The 14,761-nt window shown below is 48.4% G+C and overlaps 2 protein-coding genes across 2 annotated transcripts; both read right to left on the bottom strand.

The window, feature by feature from the left end:
• Positions 1-841: 841 nt before the first annotated feature.
• LOC121610234 (gamma-aminobutyric acid type B receptor subunit 2-like) lies at positions 842-9,964 on the bottom strand. The gene is made up of 19 exons (XM_041942248.1): positions 9,716-9,964; positions 7,950-8,087; positions 7,689-7,859; positions 7,472-7,573; positions 7,257-7,322; positions 6,506-6,694; positions 6,012-6,254; positions 4,889-4,949; positions 4,677-4,757; positions 4,440-4,590; positions 4,210-4,342; positions 3,855-3,953; positions 3,607-3,726; positions 3,004-3,114; positions 2,112-2,339; positions 1,929-2,033; positions 1,752-1,839; positions 1,389-1,494; positions 842-1,025 (listed from the first exon to the last, which is right to left on the bottom strand). The coding sequence occupies exons 1-19, from the start codon at positions 9,962-9,964 to the stop codon at positions 842-844; spliced, it is 2,625 nt and encodes an 874-aa protein (XP_041798182.1).
• Positions 9,965-10,805: 841 nt separating this feature from the next.
• rpp25l (ribonuclease P/MRP 25 subunit-like) lies at positions 10,806-13,399 on the bottom strand. The gene is made up of 2 exons (XM_041943134.1): positions 13,333-13,399; positions 10,806-12,476 (listed from the first exon to the last, which is right to left on the bottom strand). The coding sequence occupies exon 2, from the start codon at positions 12,474-12,476 to the stop codon at positions 11,814-11,816; it is 663 nt and encodes a 220-aa protein (XP_041799068.1). The 5' UTR covers positions 13,333-13,399; the 3' UTR covers positions 10,806-11,813.
• Positions 13,400-14,761: the final 1,362 nt, after the last annotated feature.

Genomic DNA, 14,761 nt, shown 5'->3' on the forward strand with positions numbered 1-14,761 from the left:
CATGCTCGTTCTGGCTTTAACGTCCGGACGTGTGATCACTGCACCTCAGATCTCAGTAAATCCAGCAGCCAGTGAACTGGTTTGTCCTGCACTCAGCTCCTGTTTGAACAAGCTGTTTACAGGGTTAAACTGCAGCCTGACGCAGGACAAAGCTCATGTTTGGGTGGATTTCGTAATTCTAAAAATTCCCTGACTTGACAGAATTTTGATGTTTGGGTTCAGCAGCTTCTCGTCACGTCGCTCAAAACTATTTTATGATGAAAACTCATGGAAAAACGTACTGTGATGTCTGTTTTCTTCGTGTTTTTTATTTGTCTTATGAATCAGTAACAGTGTTAGATTCACATCAGTGGTGACTTTCTGTTAGTCTGGGTGGAAAGTGTACGATTGTGTATATATGGTCCCATCCAGAGGTGCACGTCACCGCAGGTGCTCAGGTGGTTCCTCACTGCCCTCCTCTTCAGCCTCCTGCATGGCAGATGATGAAGATGCTCCTCTCGTCTCCATCCAAGGGTCAGCAGCACATGACTCTGTGGTCGTCTCTGACAGACATCGCACAGCTTGTTCTTCATTCAGCTCGTTTCACAGGTGGACGGCTCAGAGGAAAGTCTTTTCTTCTGCTCGGGTTCGGTTTCATGTTTGCGGGTGATGGAGCGTCACAGCAGCTGCTGTCTGTTGCTTTCTGCACGTCTGTCGCCGTCAGTCGCTTCTTTGGGTCAAACATGTTGACAGGAAATGTGTTGATGCCTGTTCTGAAACAACCGACATTCAACATTTCTGTTTCATTATCCAATAATATAAACAAAGAACAGGTGAAGGTCACAGCTGCCGTCTGATTGGTTCAGCAGTAGCGTGGCCCCGGCTGTGTGGCATCAAGTGTACGGGAAGTTGCCATCAGCAGGTCGCGGTGGACGAAGGCCTCCAGGCTGCCGAACAGACTGGAGCTGCTGGCGCTGACGCCACCGACGGCGGGCAGGTAGGAATGATGGAGGATCGGCAGCTGGACGGACAGACGGCGCCAGACGCTGCGAGAAACCACAGGAAGGAAAAGAAACCACAAACATTAGAGAAGAAGAAGTCGCTGCGTCAACACGGTGCTGCGGCCCCATCACATGTGTCACATGCAGAGAATCTGAATGTGTCTTTATTCTGGTAAAGGTCGTTTCTGTTAATGAATTCAGACTGTGCCTTAAAATCATTAATAACCTGAGCGTGTGTGTGTGTGTGTGAATTAGCCTTCATCTGTTTTTTAAGGTCTTATTTCTCAGCATATTTCCTCTTCATCGACCGTCGTGTAAACAGGCTCTGAGCATCATTAGACTGTTGAAACCATGTTTCTCACTGACAAACTGACAAACCAAGTTTCCGTTGCAAAGTTTTGGACTCACTGTTCAGGGGAGTTGAGGCCGTCTGGACTGGACGGTTTCCACTCTGAGCTTCTGTCCTCAGGACACACCTGAGCCGCATGAGTCCACGTCACAGCTCTGACGTCACCTAATGGGAACAAATACAGCAGGAAGAGGAAAATGATGGTCATGAACATGAGTAGAGACTCGTTTGCATGACTGGAGCAGCTGGTTGGGTCTGTTTAATTCAGCAGATTTCTTCCAGATGAACTGAACTGCGTACTTAATTCTGCACCGTGCTGACTTATTGGATTATTATTATCCTCACTGTTTGCTGTGCAGTGTTTTAAGGTGTTCTGATCTGTGGGTTCACAGTGTCTCTGTACGACTTCCTGTTTTTGTTACCGTCGTCTCGCTCTCTCATCTTGTGGTGAAGCTTCGGTTCGGACGTTTCTTGGAGTTGCGTTGTGATGGTTTCGATCTCCACATCGAGCTGCAAAGGACACAGCAAACGGTGCTGCAGCATTAATTCTGTCAGGCAGCCTCGTCATCGTTTGACAGCTGAGGTGTGCGTGTCCTCACCTGTGCACTGTGACTCTTCAGCTGCTGGTTTAACCTGCTCAGGTGCTCTTCACCTTCTCCCTCTGCCGCTTCACTCTGCAGCTCGCCGCCTGTCAACCACAAACACTGCAAAGAAACAGCACAGGTAACGTGGTGGAGAAACCTCCCTGATTACTGAGCGGAGAGCAGAGAGCGTCACCTCACCTGTGGTCCGAACAGCCAGCTCACTGTCAACATGTTACAGGTGAGGATGAGGACGCTGGTCACGCAGAACTGAACAGGAGGATTGTGGGACGTCAGCAGTGATCCCGACACTCCCGACACACTGAACGCCACCACAGCGAACATACTCAGAGTCAGGTGTTTGCTGCTGCCTGCAGGACCATCTACCTGCACAGTCCTGATGCTCCAGGCCAGGAAACACCCAAGACCCTGCAGAACAAGCACGAATTACCCCCCAGAGTCAATGATTCAACCTCAACACATGCAGAAGAGTGCAAATACAAGATGAGATCCAGGTCTTCTTATCGCCAGATCCAGGATCAGTAACTGATACTGAGATATCTGTGATGAGATAATAACCAATACATCAATGTGGCCAATTTATCAGACAACCACAGTCCCAACATGAAGGGCAACATCTCATACATGCTAACATGCTAACTACAGGCATGCTATGTTAACATTAGCTGCTGAATATCATTAACGTTGCCATTGTGAGCATGTTAGCATGCTGCTGTTAGTATTTAGCTCAAAGCACAGCTGAGCCTCAAAGGTCAGAGGTCTCAGCGGTTCGTCCCAGTTGAACGAGGCCCTGCGGCCGCTCATAGACTCCAATTCAACAACACACGTCAACGCTGTCGCCAGTCTGCTAACTGCTCAGCAGCTCCAGCTCACACGTCAAAGTCAACACAGGAACCCGGCTTTGGTTTTGCTTTGAGAGACGTTTCACCACTAATGACGAGAAACTAAGAGTGAAAAAGTGCCACATAATGAAAGTGACGTTCTAATGGGGGCGCTAGTGTAGCTGCAGACAGCAGTGAGTGGTCTCCTGACAGCAGCGTGATGTTAAATGACCTGTGGTGCCAGCACTGACCAGCAGAGGGCCCTTGTATCCGTAGACTGCGGTGAGCCACAGCTCCATGTTGGTGCTGCCGCAGTGTTCAGAGTACAGCCGGACGGTGACGTCCCGATCAGCAGGCTCAGTCTGCAACAACAACGACACAGCAGTTTGTCCCTGAACGCCACCTGAGACACAGCTCCAATCAAACAATACCTGAGACACCTGGTTTCATTCAGGTGACTGTTCGAGGCTGAAAGACGGAAAAGTTTCACAGACAGACAAATATTAGACAAAAAGAAACTTTGCTTCTTCTTCTTTCCCATCAATCATCCGACGACCCCTCAGATTGATCCGCTGACCCTTTGGAGGCCTAAACTAGCTCACTCTATATGATGTAGTTAAAAGTAGCTCCACCTGCAGCAGCTCCACCTGCAGCTGCTCCAACAGCAACATGCAGCTCTAACATTGATGCTTCAGTATTAATAATCTAATAATGTCTCATAGAGTCAGGGATCAGACACAGGAGACGTTTTACTGCACAGACAGTACTTTTACTGAAGACGCTGACAATACTGCTGTACTTTTACTGCATGAAGCTGATAATACTGCTGTACTTTTACTGCATGTTAATGTTACCTCTAAAATTCGCTGCAGCACCACCTGTCTGAGGGGGTCCAGGATTTGCCAGGAGGTTAAAACAAACACGTCCAGCAGGAACATGCAGAGCACCACGCAGCCTGCTCGCCGCAGACGACCCTGCAGCTGGAAACACACCAACAAACATAATTTACTTTGCAGCGTGTCACAGTCACACCTACACTGTGTTCACGGCCGGGTTTTGGTTTCATGGAAAGTCAGATGAGACTTTGGTGGTTGTGATTTACCTCCTGTTTGATGCTGCAGACAGAATAAACCCTCCATGTTTTGGTGAAGAGCACAGCGAAGCCCACAGTGTGTCCCACTGAGAGGGTCCACAGACGAACCTGCAGGACCAAAGAATTCCAACATGACTGAGCCGTTTCCTCCAGACTGGAGCCCAAAGTTCATTTAAGCCACCATGTGTGGCCTTTTATCACTCTAACATATGTGAGGTTTTTTGATGACATGACAATCCTGGGAAACACCTCGAGGTACGATAACGTTTATTCAGGACAGACGGGATCCAGACAGAACGCGTTGTGTTTCTGAACGTAGCTGTGGATGTACATACTGTACTCTAATGCAGCCGTCTGAACTCACAGAGCAGAGCAGCTCAAACGTCCGAGTGGACAGCAAGGCTCCGTCCAGACCAGAGACCAGGACCGAGGACGAGGACAGCAGGATGCCCAGCAGCAGCAGCTCGTCCTGGGATCCAGAGCTGGATCTGAGCGGCCTGCGGGAACCAGAGAGCAGACAAACAACGACAGAGAGTTCATCTAACGGCCGACAGTTCAGCGTCTGAGTCTGAGGAGGATCTGCAGAAGCTGTACCAGTTTTTACGGCCGAGGACAGTGAGGAAGAGGACCGTCAGAGTGATGAAGATGGTCAGGGCTGCAGCCGATGACACGATGCTGTACAGAAGCAGGCTGACATGCTGCCGCTGCACGAGGATCAGAGTCTGGTCTCTGGCTGGTCCTGGACCTGCAGGACCAGACGTTTGACGTCATCCACACATGCTGTCAGTTCTGTTCTGTGACACACGTCAACAGAAAGACCGAGAGTCTCACCTTTAAACTTCAGCAGGTGCTTCATCAGTCTGAGCTGCTGGCTGGAAGTACTGAACTCTCCCACACACACACCACTGCTGCCTGGCACACACACACACACACAGAGCACACACACACAGAGCACACACGTGTTCTGAATGCACACACGTTAACATTAACATACTGCAGTGATCAGTGATCAGTGATCAGTTTAGATCAGTGATTTAAAGCACCTTGAAACTGCATCAGCTCGATCGACGTCATTCTCTCCCCGTTTCGAAAGAAGACTGGACCCTGAAACAACACAACACATTTCACATGTAAACAAACTACAGATGTGTGTTACAGGTGTTTGTTGCAGGTGTGGGTTTCAGGTGCGTGTTTCAGCTGTGTGCTTCAGGTGTTTGTTGCAGGTGTTTGTCACAGGTGTGGGTTTCAGGTGCGTGTTTCAGCTGTGTGCTTCAGGTGTTTGTTGCAGGTGTGTGTTACAGGTGTGTGTTACAGGTGTGTGTTTCAGGTGTGTGCTTCAGGTATTTGTCACAGGTGTGTGCTACAGGTGTTTGTCACAGGTGCATGGTTCAGGTGTTTGTCACAGGTGTGTGTTACAGGTGCATGTTACAGGTGTGTGTTACAGGTGTGTGTTTCAGGTGCATGTTACAGGTATGTGTTACAGGTGCGTGTTACAGGTGTTTGTCACAGGTGTTTGTCACAGATGTTTGTCACAGATGTGTGTGTTTCAGGTGTGTGTTACAGGCGTTTGTCACAGGTGTTTGTCACAGGTGTGGGTTTCAGGTGCGTGTTTCAGCTGTGTGCTTCAGGTGTTTGTTGCAGGTGTGTGTTACAGGTGTGTGTTTCAGGTGTGTGCTTCAGGTGTTTGTCACAGGTGTGTGCTACAGGTGTTTGTCACAGGTGCATGGTTCAGGTGTTTGTCACAGGTCTGTGTTACAGGTGCATGTTACAGGTGCGTGTTACAGGCGTGTGTTTCAGGTGCATGTTACAGGTGTGTGTTACAGGTGCGTGTTACAGGTGTTTGTCACAGGTGTGTGTTACAGGTGTTTGTCCCAGGTGTGTGTTTTAGGTGTGTGTTTCAGGTGTGTGTTACAGGCGTTTGTCACAGGTGTGTGTTTCAGGTGTTTGTCACAGGTGTGTGTTTTAGGTGTGTGTTACAGGTGTTTGTCACAGGTGTGTGTTTTAGGTGTGTGTTTCAGGTGTGTGTTTCAGGTGTGTGTTACAGGTGTTTGTCACAGGTGTGTGTTACAGGTGCATGTTACAGGTGTTTGTCACAGGTGCCTGTTACAGGTGTGTGTTACAGGTGCGTGTTTCAGGTGCGTGCTGCAGGCGTGTAAACGTGCTCACTGTGACTCCCTCAAAGTGCGTCTGCCTCACGGCCTCCAGCAGCATCTTGTGAACTTCCACCTCACTGACCGTCACGTTCCTCTGGATGCTGTACTTCTCTCTGTGTTTCACAGCCTCCATCACCTGACCGAGAGCTTTGGCTACGACCCAAACAGCGTCGTAGGCGAAGGAGTGGAGGGGGCTGACCGCCGACCCCTCCTGGACCAGCTGTCTTAGGTAGGAGTCCTGATAGTCCTGAGGAGTCTGCAGAGACAGTCAGAGTCACCCACACTGAGGCACAGAGGGTCGTCCTGCGAGGACCAGGAATATCTGAAGCAACTTTCATGGAAATCTGTTATTGTCCATCTGCAGGCTCTGCTGCTACACCTGGACTCCACCTGGACTCCACCTGGACTGTACATTTACATTCATAAACTCGCCATGAAACAAAGCTCATATGAGTGTCAGTGTAACACCACACAGACTGGTCTATCAAAGTTTCAGTGGTTTCTGACCCGTCCAGAGACTCCTGCTGTGTTCGTGGTGCTGAGCTGTCTGATCTGCAGCCTGATGGATCCGTCTGCCGCCATCAGCAGACTGCTGGCCGTACAGCCAGAAGCCTGCCAGCCCAGCCTCCATCCGGCTGCTCCTCCATCAACGATGATCCACTGATACCGAGCTCCGAACAGGTTCAGCCTGTAGGCCTGAAGGTCACACAGAGACAGGATCATGGTGAGCTGCAGTTTGACTTCCTGTCATACAGTCCAGCTCAAACAGCAGCTGGACATCAGGACACAAATTAACATCAGAAGGTCAGATCGAAAGCTCATTTTTATTTCTAGTCAGGCCCTGAGTTTTTTTTTCCTTTTGTGGACAAAAGTATGTGGACAGCTAAATGTTCTGTGTCACATGTGGTTGACCATCATGCTCATTAACGTGCTGCTCTAACAGCCTCCACTCTGCTGGACTGTAGGTGATCAGGTCTGGCTCACAGTCAGTGTCCTGGTTTAAGTTCAGGACTCTGTGCAGTTCTTCCACATCAAACGAGGGAAAGCATTTTTTTATGGAGCTGCTTTGTGCACCGGTGGAAACAGGAAGGAGTCAAATACAAACTGCTGACAGAAAGCTGGAATAAAACTAGTGTCTAAAATATTATTGTACCATGTTGTTGCATTTAGATTTCCCCTCCCTGCATCTAAAGGGCCAAAACCAGGAAACCACAGACCGTAGGGTGTCCACATACTTTTGGCCATAAAGTGCACTTACACAGCAGAAAACCTCAGAGGCAGAATCCTCTTTGAACTGTGCGATGATGATCCGAACATCACTTTCCTGCAAATAAAGAGGCAACGGTGAATTATTTTAACACTGATATAAAATGACGTACATGTGAACAGATGAGTATCTTCCTGTTTCCTGTTTGTGTTTGTCCAGATTCCACCTCGCAGCGTTCATCTATTAACACCAAATCAGCTCAGTACCTTCAGCTTCCTCACGCTGCTGCAGACGTCTTCAGAGAGACTCTCCATGGAAACGACCTGAACATCAGCCTTCAGCAGCTGCCTCATCAGATCCTTCTTCGTCTGCACAAACAGGAAGTCAGAGGAAAACAGGAACAGACGCTCATTAAAGATGGTTTGTCTTGATGGTGGTGCTGCAGGAGCTCACCAGCTCCATCACTGGTTTCTTCTGCTTCACCTCTGAGTGGCTGGGTTCTTCCTGCGTGATGATCCCCACTCTGCTCCACTTGTAGCGCTGCAGCAGCTTCACCGTGGCCTGGTTCAGAGCCCGCTGTGACGGCGCCGTGCTGAACAGGTTCCCGTACCACTTCCTGTTGGACAGGCTGGGGGACGAGGCCGCAAAAGACACCTGGGACATCAGAGGACACGAAACAGAGAGTTAGCTGTCGAAAGCACCAGCTGAACGCCAAGACAAGTCTGAAGTGGAGCAAATGTGCACCTGCACCAGGTTGAGAGCCGGCAGAGAGCGACCAATGAGCGCCGTCACAGGTGGACACACTCCTCCAAACACCAGCAGGTACTTCGGCCCCGCCCACATGGCATCAAACAGAGCTTTGAGTGACTGAGCAGGATCACACTGCAAAACATGAGGGGAAACACAACACACACACAGAGACACACACAGAGACACACACACACAGAGCGCACACACACACACACAAACAAACAGAGACAGACAGACACACACACACACACAGAGACACACACAGAGCGCACACACACAGAGCGCACACACACACACACACACAAACAAACAGAGACAGACAGACACACACACACACAGAGACACACACAGAGCGCACACACACACACAGACACACACAGAGCGCGCACACACACACAGAGCGCGCACACACACACAGAGCGCACACACACACACAAACAAACAGAGAGACACACACACAGAGAGACACACACAGAGCGCACACACAGAGAGACACAGACACACACACAGAGCGCGCGCACACACACACACACACACACAGACACACACAGATTGCACACACACACACGCACACACAACAGAGAGACACAGACACACACACTCACACAGAGACACACACACACACACACACAAACAGTCAGTTCATGTCCAGCCTCAGGTCACACTGCAGCAGGCTAACAGGACCACTGTCCAGGCGTCCTTCTGTCCAGCAGCGCCTTTCAGCTGGACAGAAGGACGCTGACACCTTCCAGAGCTCTGCTCTGTGGTGTCAGCAGTGCAGTGGGGGGGGGGCAGACTTTTACACTGGGGAAGCAAAACAACCGCTTCACAAGCTCACGGAGAGCCAACACCTCAGTTCAGGACTCAGCAGTCCACCTGCACCTGAAGGACAAGGGACACTCATCTGAGGACAGTAATGTACTTATTCTGGAGAGGGAAAGAAGCCAACCATGTCAGACTGGAGAGACCGTCACTGAACCGAGGGGGTGGTCTACGACCCCATTCACACCAGGACTCATGTGACGCTGATGACTCATATGATGGTCAGGTGGGAAAATGACCCACCCATTGTAGTCCACTGACCCACTAACACTCTGGCCCATGTGACCTTAATGTCTCACACGATAGCTAGGCAAGAGGATAAATACCTGAGAGTCCCACCGGCCAGTTAGAACTGAAGAAGCCTTTTGGACGAGAGACGAAACGTCTTCAAGAACCACAAACAAGTCCGGTTGTCTTTAGAAGCTCATAGAATCAAATAAAGTAGAAGTACTTGTAACGTCCTGTTGTGGATAACAAATTGCTTCGCTGTGAAAGCGAGTGTGTGTGACAGAGCAGCGGCCCTGAAAGCAGCTCAGGGTTTCCAACCTGAGGCTGCGGCCCCTTTAGGGGACACATGAGGACCCTGAGCGGTCACAAACTGATTGATGAGAAAGAAAAAAATACTGCTGATCGGTGTCAGACTTTTCTCTGCTGCCGTTTTGTGTTTTGTTACTGCGTGCAGGGTAACTCAAACCCTCCATAAGATCTGAAGTCCTGTTCAACCAGTAACCCCACACTGTACACCTGCTTCACTGCTCTACACCTCCACCTGAGATTCTTTCCAAAAGGGGGGGAAACTGCCCCTCTGGTCTGACTGCGCTCACAATATTCAGACATACACACTCTGACAGAGTTTCAGCTCGTCTGTTCTTGCAGGACCGGCTCACAGCAGCTTGCGAGGGTCTCATACAGATGAAGAACAGACGTCTGAGACCAACCTGTGAGTCCAGCAGCTGGAGCTGGATCTCATAGTTTCCCAGCTGGGGTGGTTGTCTCTGCAGGTCCTGTAGAGCCAGTCTGACAGCCGGGGCCACGGCGGCGGTCAGGTTCTCCCTCCCCGGTCCAGAGCTGACGGGCATCATCCACAGCACGGGCAGAGGGTGGCGGACCTGAGCCGGGACCGGCCCGACAGTCAGCACGCAGACCAGCAGCAGCCTGAACACCTCCACCCGTCCCCCACGATCCATTCTCTGCTCCGACTGCAGGCACTTTTCCTCCCTGCCTGATGCTCCGCTCTGATCCTCCTGCAGAGAAACTCTAATCCTCCTGCGCTGTAAGCAGCTGACAGCCGGAGGAGGCTGACTGAGGAGATAAAAGGATCAGCGTGGACACAAGATGTCACACTCTGAAAACCCACGCGGGAGGCGCATCCACCACAATAACACCACTTTACTCCTCTGAAGGAGAGGAGGTCACTCTTTGTTTCTCTGACGGTCAGTTCGAGGAAGGAAGTCACAACATTAAATGATAAAAACTGAAGATTAAAGGATGAAGCCACACAGAAAGATAAACTGGATGAGGAGCTGAGAGGGATCTTTTGTGTTCTTTGCTCCTCAATGGGAGGAAAATGTCCAGTTTCTCCTGAAGGTGGCGCCAACGTAAAGCTCATGCTGTTGCCCAAATCAAAGGGTCTATCCTCTGTATGGTGGTCTGTAAGTTTAGCTCTGCAGTGTCAGAACTGACTCAGGGCTCATCAGCTGGACTTTGAGCTAAATGTTAATATTAGAAAACTTAAAGTTTGAATATAAATTTCACATCCTCTCGATCATTTTATGACGGCTCAGGTTTGTTAATTCAGGACAGGAATCTGTATGAATCCACGACAGCACATCTGAGGCAGCAGTTAACAGGCTGACATTAAGAACATGCAGCTTTAAGATGCTAACGTTAGCTTGTTCACATTAGACTGAACTGATCGTGGAATATAACTCAGTACATTTCCTCATTTCTACATTTCTGCTCCAAAACATTTCAAAGGTAAATATTGTTCTTCACACTTCACCACACGTTCACACCTGAAGGCATTTATTATATGAAGACTTTACTTTCAAAACATACGTTTGTAAAACATGATCCATTTTTCATTTCATACAATCAGACAAAGTAACTTCAGTAATATTCAACCTGTTTTAACAACAAACTTCTTTCAAGTATTTTCCAACTTAAATTTTCTGAATTGTAGTGAAACAACTGTTTGATTCAAGATACTGAAATTCATTTTGTAGCATTTTGAAACAAGCTGATTTAAATGCAAAGCAAACAAATTCTCACTGCAACAAGACTTTTTCATTTTCTGATCCAGCCGACAGACGTCGAGATTCTTCACTCTGAAACGAAGTGAAGTGACTGACGGACGTCTGGATGAACACACCGACCACAGACTGAGTAACTGCTGGGAATTCACACTCGGCTCATTTTTCCACAGAGGAAGCTTGGACACAAATTATGAGTGAAACAAATAAAACCTCTTAATTAACTTGTTTTTAACTCACTTGACGTAGATATTCAGGACTCAACACTCACACACAACCTGTTTCTGCTGTAGATCCAAATTTCAGCAAATAGAAAAGCAGGAAGTTTTGCTCTCAGGTGACTTTTGATGACAGAGTATATTAAAAGTGTCACGACTGAAGCTTTTAAAAGAAACCACATCAATCAAACTCTGTCCAGCTGCTGACGTCACATTTTAAATGTCTCAAACAAGCACCAGCAGGCAGTTTTCACAACAGTCAGCGCCCGTTAGTGCATTAACTCATTTCCATCAAGTTATTTTTAACAGCACAAAGAAATGTTGACCGAACACCGACTGTGACGGATCGTTTCACGTCTCTTCAGGCTGATCATTAAAGAAATGAGGTGAAACTACAGCTGGAATCAGTCTCAACACTGATCATTTGGACAATGATCAACATGCTAAAGGCAGCAAACAAACTTGTTTTTGTGACTGAGTGTCCGCTGAGTGTCCACTGAGAGTGTCCACTGAGAGTGTCCACTGAGTGTCCGTCTTTATGTCCACACAGTTTGTACAAAACTAAATCAACTCTGTCCTTTAACTTGCTCTCTGGACCGTCCAGTCTGACGGCCGTGTCCTCTCCCTCTGCCTCCGCCGCCTCCTTTCTTCCTCTTGTGTCCTGGCCTCTGTCCGGTGAACCCTCCACCCTCGTCCCTGTTAGCAGACTGAGCCCACAGGGTGTCATAGCGGCCCGGTGCCTGGTATCCAGGCTGGCTGCAGTCCAGCGGTTCGCTGGAGAGGAGGATCCAGATGGCGGGCACGTTCCTGCTGACCGTCAGGCTGTCGAGGCCTGCAGCGGGCTCCAGCGGCTCCCACACCTCCACCGCGGTGCTGTACAGCAGCCTGGTGAGCTGGTGGAGTCCTTTCACACGCCGCTTCACGATCTCAGCGCATGTGATGGCTTTAGACACGCCCTTCCCGGTCGCCGTGAACACGATGTGTTTGCAGACCGGCTGACCTCGTGCCTCCTGTTGCGCCTCCACAGCCACGCCTCCTTCCTCAGGTGTGGGTCGACCCTCGTCCTCAGCTGCTCGGGGTTTGGCCTCAATGCGGCTCAGGGCATAACGCAGCAGGTTGCGGATCTTGCTGCCGTCTTTGACGCGGACCTCCGGCGTGTCAGGGGGGAGGCCGGGGAAAGGACAGACAGACGGCTCCTCTACTGTCCGAGCCTTACTGTAGTTCTCCATCTGCAGGCAGAAGTATAATAACAACATCAAAGTGGCTTTAAACCATCATTTCAGGTGTCAACTGGACCTGTTACCTGCAGCATCAGCACACCTTCACTGCAGAGCTCTGCACTGACGGTTCAGATGCTGCGCTGCTAAATTAGGTAAAGACCTCTACAGATTAAAAAGCTTTAATTTTTCACTTTAAGAACTTTCCTTTGCATGTCGGAAAGTATCTGAATCTGCACGAACAAAATGTTGGTGTCTTCCTGAAAATACGGCAAATAAATAATTTTATTTGACGGCACAGAAACATTTAAACTCTGTAGTGGAGGTCGCGTCTCTTACTTCCACCGTGACTCGTTTTACGGTCAGTTAGTTGATGAACTATAGAATTAGACTCAAACCAACAGGACTTGGTGTACCGGATGTATGCCGAATTGAAAAAGGCGTCGTAATGATGGAATAACCAGGGTTAAAGTTTTCTGTCATGACTGTAGGTTCGTCGGTGACAAAGAAAACTTTAAAACTATCGTGTTTTAAACGGAGATCGGCGGATTGACTGCCCTGCATGTTACAAGCTTTCTGAGTGTCAACAAGCGTTAGACTGGTAAAGGAAGGTAAAACAAAACTTTCCACTGCACAGTCACCAAACTTCTCCAATAGGGGCTTCATGTAGTTGAGCTAATGTTAAATAAAATGATTAAAAAAAACCGAACCGACTGTGTTAGCAAGTACGGCTAAGCTACATGCTAACAGTCTAACTTTGTGTTCACGGAAATGTTCTCGATGCAGAAACACCAAAGTCGTGATAAAATTGTAATTAACATGTTATAATATCGACTGCAGTACATTAATTATAAGTTAAAAATCTTACCAGATGATATTTGTGAGCAACAGAAGCCTCCACATGTTTACTTCACCTGCAACATTTTACGTTACCGTATATCAGCGAGAACTGTCGCAAACTGACAGAGCTCTCAGCACCTTTGAGATGAAGTTGTAGTCCATTAAGTTTTAACTAAACTGGATTCAGAACAGCTGAGTGGGAAATGAACAAAGGGAAAACATGAGGATAAACGGTCACTTCACGTTTCTTTAAAGGCCCGTTTGGTTTTTGTTAATTTAGTGGCATTTATTTCATTATTTGTCACCTGAAAACACCGAAATTTTCAGCAGTTACCAGCGTTAATCTACGGCAAGACAGGCAGCTCAAATCTGAAGATTTCCAACACGCTGACGATCTCAGATCAGTGACCCTGAGGTGTCAGCACGAGTCAGTCAGTCCAGTTTGGACAGGTACGTGTCCTCAGTTCCCATTGGCTGCTGAGCACCAGGGTTAAACCATGTTTGTGTGGTTTTTGTTTAGCCTATAAAAAACAATATATTTAAATATAGTTTAATGACTTCAGTTATTTTCATGAGGATAAATGTGCCTCATTTTATTTTCATTTTTACTGCCTGAAACCAACACGTTAACACATCGTACTGCTGTGGCTGATGGGAATGTTGTTGCTTTAATGGATGTTCGGTCTTGAACCAAAGTATTGGACAAGCTGAAATTATGATCACCAGAGTTATTGCATTTCACCTTGATGTTCTTACTAATCCATTTCACCTAAAACCTCAAATGTGACATACAGAAATGCATCCTGATTGGCATTAAGGTTTAAGAGGAAGTGATTGAATCGTCAATCATTCTGGGTTATTGTGGCAGTTTGTCGGTGCAGCAGCAACATTCAGTTAGCCCACACACTACATCAGATATATTAAAGCACATTTAAAGTGCTCATTTAAGATAATCCAATCAATGACTTAATTTAAAATGCAACGTTTAATTTTTGGGCCTAATCACCTGATCTCCTCTAAAACACTGAACCCACAGCCTGTTGTTCTGGTTATTGCCTGCAGGAGTCAGCGCTCTGCTGACGGAGGCTCAGGAGGAAACACAGGATACCGTCCAGCTGCAGATGGTGGAGTCTGGCCGAGGACTCGGCAGCCTTCCTCTCAGCGTCGGTATGCCGAGTGTTGGCTCACACTGTTAATAAAGCAGCCTCCAGGCCTGTCTGCTCCAAGATATCAGTTTGTATGATGTGCTGTCAAAACAAACAGAGCTGGAGTGAGTGGAAGTGGGCGGAACACAGTATCTGCTGCAGGACTAATGGAATCAGGGAAAGGTGAGTGAGTGGGTGGGGAGGGTCAGGTGATGGGCACAGGAGGGGGTGGCTGGATTTGCAGTGACTTGAGAGTTAGTGGCCGGCAGGGAAAAGCACAGGAGACAACACAGTGAGAGTTATAGAGGTTGA

This window comes from Chelmon rostratus, chromosome 8 (assembly GCF_017976325.1).
Source record: "Chelmon rostratus isolate fCheRos1 chromosome 8, fCheRos1.pri, whole genome shotgun sequence".
Classification (NCBI taxonomy): domain Eukaryota; kingdom Metazoa; phylum Chordata; class Actinopteri; order Chaetodontiformes; family Chaetodontidae; genus Chelmon; species Chelmon rostratus.

Excerpts from the sequence above, each read along its gene's own strand:
- LOC121610234 (XM_041942248.1), bottom strand. The coding sequence starts at position 9,964 with ATGGATCGTGGGGGACGGGTGGAGGTGTTCAGGCTGCTGCTGGTCTGC. Across the intron at positions 7,860-7,949 it reads CGGCTCTCAACCTGGTGCAG|GTGTCTTTTGCGGCCTCGTC; the intron begins GTGCACATTTGC and ends CTGATGTCCCAG. Across the intron at positions 3,954-4,209 it reads CGTTTGAGCTGCTCTGCTCT|GTTCGTCTGTGGACCCTCTC; the intron begins GTGAGTTCAGAC and ends TTGGTCCTGCAG.
- rpp25l (XM_041943134.1), bottom strand. The coding sequence starts at position 12,476 with ATGGAGAACTACAGTAAGGCTCGGACAGTAGAGGAGCCGTCTGTCTGT.